Source organism: Schistocerca piceifrons, chromosome 5, assembly GCF_021461385.2.
Source record: "Schistocerca piceifrons isolate TAMUIC-IGC-003096 chromosome 5, iqSchPice1.1, whole genome shotgun sequence".
NCBI lineage: Eukaryota > Metazoa > Arthropoda > Insecta > Orthoptera > Acrididae > Schistocerca > Schistocerca piceifrons.
The window spans coordinates 548,886,176-548,893,513 of record NC_060142.1 but is presented as its reverse complement, the minus strand read 5'-3'; the positions used below and the strand labels follow the sequence as shown (position 1 = coordinate 548,893,513).

The following is a 7,338-nucleotide window of genomic DNA, read 5'->3' as shown; positions in this document are numbered from 1 at the left end:
TTTGACGTTATTCTAACAATTGGGACCAGAATTTATCCGCAATTAATGACGTCATAAAATAGTTCCGTCGTTATCCCCTTAATTTGAATGTTAAATATGTTTAGCATTTTAAAAACCTGTACAAAATTCCTCAAAATGAATAATCAAACCTCTCTCTGTGCTCTGTTTCGGCAGAATGGCTGAGATTCCTGTAATACATTTTCTTTTGTATTCAAGCGCCAATACCTCTTGCGGCGCTTCTATTGTTTAATGTGTTAAATCATCGTCAGACTTGGCCCACATCAGATCAAAATTTTTCTAGTGCATTACTCCCAACCCCATCTCCCCCATTTAAATTTATTATTTTTTTCGAACTCTAAACCACCAAAAAAATGCGTGAAATTGTACATATCCAGGCCGGGCAATGCGGAAATCAGATTGGTGCAAAGGTAATAAACTCGGCTTTCACTGACTCACTTTAAGATACACCTCCAGTGTGTCGTTAATTAAAGAAGTAATTTTGTTGATTTGTTTCAGTTTTGGGAGGTAATATCTGACGAACATGGGATAGATTCCACCGGCACTTACAACGGCGACTCCGATTTACAGCTGGAACGCATAAATGTCTACTACAATGAAGCAGCAGGTAAATTTCCAAAATTAATCGGTAGATATTGATAAGTTCGTTTATATTCTGCTTTTTAGTTATATTTAGAAAACATACAGCCACACTGCATGTTACGCAGAGTCGAGGCACGTTCTTTCTAGAATAGCATGTGTGGTCCGTATTTCATAGACTCATTTACGTCGGAGGTACAGTCCTGTCTTACCAAATTATTAAATTTTACCGATGGTGGCTAAAGTAAAGCTGACTGTGCATTAATCAAAAATTGTTTTACTACGTCCCTTTTTAAGTTATTTAGCATACACCAGAAAAATGCTTCTACTGTTCAGAAATTTGCCAGTGGCGTTATCTTTGCTAGTCACCATATACATCATACTGCTAGTCAGTTGTTGGCTGTTTTTACAAGGCAGGAAGTTTCACTGCGGCATTGCTGATCCGTACGATTGTGGTTGTCTGATCAGTAAGCAAGAGTGGCGTCACAAGCAAACATAATTTTTTGATAGTCGTAAGTCTCATGACAACATTGAAATAGTTCCAGTGTCGCCTGCTACTATTTGCCAACGTCAGAGTCATCGTATGATAGTCGTGTAACTGGTTGTTCCAGATTGGGTTGCTTTTGCAAGTTGTAAAAACCGATATTAATGTCTCCGAGCTCTTACTGTTAATTTAAATGGATTACTTATCACAGTTCCCTGTTTTCCATTTATTGCAAATAATAAAAGTTCAGATACTGTTTAAATTCACTGAGTAGCCCTAATCGGACTATGTGACAGACTGTCAATCCTAAGGGCCCGGGTTCGATTCCCGGCTGGGTCGGAGATTTTCTCCGCTCAGGGACTGGGTGGGTGTTGTGTTGTCCTAATCATCATCATTTCATCCCCATCGACGCGCAGGTCGCCGAAGTGGCGTCAACTCGAAAGTCCTGGACCAGGCGAACGGTCTACCCGACGGGAGGCCCTAATCACACGACATTTCATTTCATTTCATCGGACTATGAATCTACGAAAACGAAAGCAGTTCGGTTGGTGATAATTCAGAGAGGATGGAGGCGATATTTTTCGCAATATACGCACGAAAAAGCTTCCGAATGTTCCAAAACTCTCAAAAGGCCTTTAAAATTCAACAAGCTAACAAGTAATGGAATTTCAAAAGCTGCGCAGCACTTTAGCAATGCAGCTCAGGCAAACCATTCAGTTATGTATTTTTAAAACAAGGGACATTCTTCGAAAGGTATACTGATTTAAATTTTATGTCCCCCTTCTCAGAAAGAAGAAAGTGCCCGAAATAGCTCGATAAATCATTCGACAAAATGGCCATGGTCTTAACATGAATCCATACCTGGGATACGGAACTTCAAATGCCACCGTCTTAAATAGCGAGGCATCTGTATCACATGTTAACTTTTTCTTGATTTACGACGGTTGGAACTTAAATAGTGGCAACTATTTATTCACAACCTATACGAAAGAGTTACATGTTTGCACTTGTTAGTGTCCTTCAAAGTAGTCACCAGCGTTGTGTAGAACCCGTCCAGCGAGGTGGAAGGCGTAGTATACCATTAGCAGAGCCTGTTCTGTTGATGGTGCGAATGGAGCGGTCTACTGCCTGTCGAATCTCTGGAACAGTTCTGAAGCGGGTGCCACGGGCAAATCAAAGTCACAAGGACTTAGTCCGGGGAGCATGGTGGATGGTACAGTAATTCCCAGTCCCATCGACCGAACACAGCAGCCACAGCTTGCGCTGTATGCGCCCGCGCTTTGTCGTGCAAAATGATGGGTGGGTTGCGCAGAAAGTGTCGCCGCTTCTTCGCAAAGCTGGTCGCAGGTGATGCTCCAAAAACGAACATTAATACTGTGCATTGACGGTCTGACACTGACGTGCTGTACGACCTCTGGCACATTCAATCTTGATCCAACTCCGTTGTACCTGTTTCGAAAACTTAGTGGTACCGTTTCCTTAAACCGCTCGTTCACAAGTGACTGTTTCCCTCGATTGTGCGCACGCCGGTGACATGGCACGGGCGAGTCCATTTGCTCGGAGGTAAGGTAGGTATGTCAACAACGTGTGCTGTAAGCGACAATAGTAGATTCCGTTGCATAGTGTCTCCACAGCAGTGTTGCCACTATTTAAGTTCCAACCTGCGTATAATAGAGAGTAGAGTGCGGAGGAAGTAATATAAGACAATCATTACACAAATGTTCGTACAGTGTTACACCCAGCTATGTCAGATCACTAAAATTAACAGCAGTCAGCCTAACAACTTTAAGTGTTCCCGCTAGTGTTGCCTTAGAATTAGGGCGTCGAGCGCCCAAACAATGATTTACATATCTTATATATTTTCTGCCAATGTAGACCGACGGGGGAAAGCTGAATAAGCTCTGTATCTCTCACAATGTAAAATTAGTTTGCAATGCATTCTAACTTAAAATGTGTTTCAGTTGTGATGTGGTCTTCAGTCCGAAGACTACTTTGATGCAGCTCTCCATGCTAATCTATCCTACTAAGGCCCTCTGATCTCTGCATAGCTACTGCAGTCTGCGTCCATTTGACGCCGTTTACCTTCGAAAAAGACCTCCTGACCTTTCAGTTTATATCCGATGCTAAGAATTTTTTTCTTTCAGAAATGCTTTCCCTGCTACTGCCTACTGCCAGTCTGCGTTTCACATCTTCTCTACTTCGGCCACCGTCAGTCAGTTTGCTGTTCAAATAGCGATACTCACATACTCCTTTTAGTGTCTCATTTCTTAATCGATCGACTGCACTGTATAGATATTACCTTGAGAAGATATTTGAAAAATTCTTGTCCGCAGCTCGTGGTCGTGCGGTAGCGTTCTCGCTTCCCGCGCCCGGGTTCCCGGGTTCGATTCCCGGCGGGGTCAGGGATTTTCTCTGCCTCGTGATGACTGGGTGTTGTGTGCTGTCCTTAGGTTAGTTAGGTTTAAGTAGTTCTAAGTTCTAGGGGACTGATGACCATAGATGTTAAGTCCCCTAGTGCTCAGAGCCATTTGAACCATTTTTTGTAAAATTCTCAAGCATATTAGCTAAGAACAATTGATCCTATTTATGGAGCACAACGGTGACAGTGCTGTTTATTACCCATCGCAGTTTCTAGCATATGAAATAGGTTTTGCAGCAACTGAAGCAAGCTGGCTGCAAAAGTGACCTGTTTTTTGTGCCTACCACTGGGCAGTTTCTCTCCAACGCTAATGCCATTTCCTAAAGTTAAATTGGCGCACTTCAGGTGGAATTTTGCTATAAAAGTAACTTTTCCGCATAAAGTTTCCCCAAAATGTATTTCAAACTCTTCAAGGTACAAGATCCGGAGACCTTCATGTGCAAACCTCCTCAGTATTTAACTGAAAGGAAACAGCATGTATGGTCAACGAATGGGCGAGAGATTTTTTGTTTTTTCTTAGCAGAAATCTTGAGTTTCTTTTTGCGTCAGTTCACAGTGTATCCGCAACATTTCGGAACGGCATACAGTCTTCCGGCGAAGACTGTGCTGGTGGGGAGTCTAATAGTCACCAAGTTTTTACAAAAGACCAACAGAAGCACTAGGGCTGAACAACGATACACAGGAGGAATTAGCATTAAATCCTGTTGCGTTTGGTCATCAAATCTGCAAAAAGAATTCTTAGGCGGTATTACGGACGATATACAAACGCTTAGGCTGGTTTTTAAGTTACGCCAACAATCAGTGGCAAAAACGTTGTCCTTAAAAAAAATATTGCTTGGATGCGGACTCAGTGCAATATTTCATTCGATTATTAGAGACTCTCATGTTTTGCCAAGTAGGCTCATATGTTTAGCTTTTAATCAGCTTGAAGAAGTGATGGTAACATTTAATATGAAACAACAAAGAAATTTAATCAAGAATTAAATGGCTAATAAACGAAATACACCACATTATACTACCTGAAATTGCAATCACAAGAATAAAATACAGTGACAAGTCCCATCGTGGAGATATACCAACAGATGTCACTAAGTCGTGAGGCCACCGAAAGATCGATTACAACCCGAGATTTCTCAAGCTGTGACGTACGCTTCTGGACCCGTTCGAGTCGTGCTCAAGCACAGCAGTAGATGGTGCTATTGTGATGCTATGCTATTGAAGTTGTAAAATTTGTCATTCAGTATTATTAAAACAATGGCAGCCCAAAATATTGGCCGAGGAGCCTGTGTAGCGTAAGTGTTCAAATACACAGTTACTGGAATTTCTCTAAAAAGTTACCGCTGGATGACAATGCTTCCGAATCGCTTCGTTAAACCTTTGATTATTAGCCAACTTAAGAAATAGTTTATAATTGGTTTGCAGAATTTCGTCGTGTTTACTTCAGCAATGAATTTCGTTAATATCTACTAAACAAGGTCGTTGGGACATTCATACGGATATCGAAGATTCCAGCACATTCGATTCTGCATGAACATTTCGCTGTTTGGAAAAAAATACCGTTTCAGGAGAGAAAACTTGCATATATTCTTGCAAGCAGGAAACTAAGCAGCAATCAACTGTTTTGGTGTTTGGAAATGACCGCTTATTTATTTGGTTGCGCTAGACGTGTCGCGACCATTGTATTATAACGTAGAACAGTTAGTACTCAATGGTGTACAATATGTTTTTCCCCATTCATCTACGAAATTAGAAACAGCATCGGAAAACATCTACATCTACATCCATACTCCGCAAGCCACCTGACGGTGTGTGGCGGAGGGTACCTTGAGTACCCCTATCGGTTCTCCCTTCTATTCCAGTCTCGTATTGTTCGTGGAAAGAAGGATTGTCGGTATGCTTCTGTGCGGGCTCTAATCTCTGATTTTATCCTCATGGTCTCTTCGCGAGATATACGTAGGAGGGAGCAATATACTGCTTGACTCTTCGGTGAAGGTGTGTTCTCGAAACTTTAACAAAAGCCCGTACCGAGCTACTGGGCGTCTCTCCTGCAGTCTTCCACTGGAGTTTATCTATCATCTCCGTAACGCTTTCGCGATTACTAAATGATCCTGTAACGAAGCGCGCTGCTCTCCGTTGGATCTTCTCTATCTCTTCTATCAACCCTATCTGGTACGGATCCCACACTGCTGAGCAGTATTCAAGCAGTGGGCGAACAAGCGTACTGTAACCTACTTCCTTTGTTTTCGGATTGCATTTCCTTAGGATTCTTCCAGTTAATCTCAGTCTGGCACCTGCTTTACCGACGATCAACTTTATATGATCATTCCACTTTAAATCACTCCTAATACGTACTCCCAGATAATTTGTGGAATTAACTGCTTCCAGTTGCTGACCTGCTATTTTGTAGCTAAATGATAAGGGATCTATCTTTCTATGTATTCGCAGCACATTACACTTGCCTACATTGAGCTTGAATTGCCAATCCCTGCACCATGCGCCAATTCGCTGCAGATCCTCCTGCATTTCAGTACAATTTCCATTGTTACAACCTGTCGATACACCACAGCATCATCTGCAAAAAGCGTCAGTGAACTTCCGATGTCATCCACAAGGTCATTTATGTATATTGTGAATAGCATCACATTACCTGATATATGGCGTAACGACTACTTTTTGTTTCTTATGACAAAGAAAATATGCGTGGACAGCGATTTTCTCACCACAAGAAACTGGTGAATCCTTCCAAAACCACATTCTTGAGGAACGAGTGGGTGTATCAATTATCCCCCCCCCCCCCCCCGCCAAATCTAGATTTGCATCTAAACAGCACTTAAGTAATGTATATTCATGGACGATTATCATCATCATCATTGTTATTATTATTCGAATTTGTCTAACTCAGGACGATGTGAAGCAACTGAGTTATGACACCATATTCTTTTCCTCTTTTTGGCATGCCAATGTTTCTGTCACTCTTGTTCTCTGTTGTTCTTTCTTCTGCCCAGTCTTTCTTCTATTCTTTTGTTTCTTCTTCTGGAAACCCTTGATTTTTTTTTGTTTCTTCTCCCTGAATTCATGTTTGTTTTCTATTTCTTAGTCTGTCTGTTATTCCCAACTCCTGTATATCTTTCTTAATTTCTATAAACCATGAAATTCGGATTTTGTGAAAGAATTTGGATTTTTTTGTCAGTCGCTTGTTATCCATTCTTTTTCAGTGACCGTGAAATGTAATCCTCCACCTTGTCAGAGTATCTATTCCCAGTTTTTCATACACTCCGTTGCTGCTTCTCAGTTGTCAAATCCCATTTTCGTACTTTGGACCCAAACATTTTCAAATTATTCTTTTCTATTTCTTCTCCATATGTAGGCTTTGTTCATGGTAAGGCATTCGGAGACTTAGGGACACCCGTTTTCAATCATCACATTGTAGTTCCTCAGTTTTGTTTTAGTAGACGAGCAATATCTGTTGTACATATTCTTTGTTAAGTGAAATGAAATTTCAGACTTTTATGTCTCTATTTATGGTAGCTGCTTTGTCCAGATTATTCGTCTGCATATTATGATTCCACATACGTTGGTGCAGCTTTAATCCGTTGGTCATGTATACAATTTTGTCAAACGAAATTTGTGATCTAGCTGTTCCTGCTACTTTTTTCTGCTACTTGGAGTATGTTTATCACTTTCATTGCTTATGGTAGGTTCTCTTCTAAGATTGCTAAACCATGAGCGAAAATTAAGCAGTCAGTTTGAAGGTTCCCAAACAATTTCTTCCAAGTTTCACTTTATTTATTCCCTCTTCTTCTGTTCTTTTTCTCCACTCGTTTTACTTTCTCCAAAA

General features: G+C 41.1%; 1 protein-coding gene across 1 annotated transcript in view; it reads left to right on the top strand.

Annotated features, from left to right (window-relative positions):
* Window positions 1–371: 371 nt before the first annotated feature.
* Window positions 372–7,338, top strand: part of LOC124799135 (tubulin beta chain-like) — a 75,092-nt gene continuing 68,125 nt past the window's right edge. The window contains exons 1-3 of the mRNA XM_047262672.1: window positions 372–428; window positions 517–625; window positions 4,243–4,245. Coding sequence (XP_047118628.1) covers window positions 372–428; window positions 517–625; window positions 4,243–4,245 — 169 coding nt within the window. The remainder of the gene's footprint in view (window positions 429–516; window positions 626–4,242; window positions 4,246–7,338) is intronic.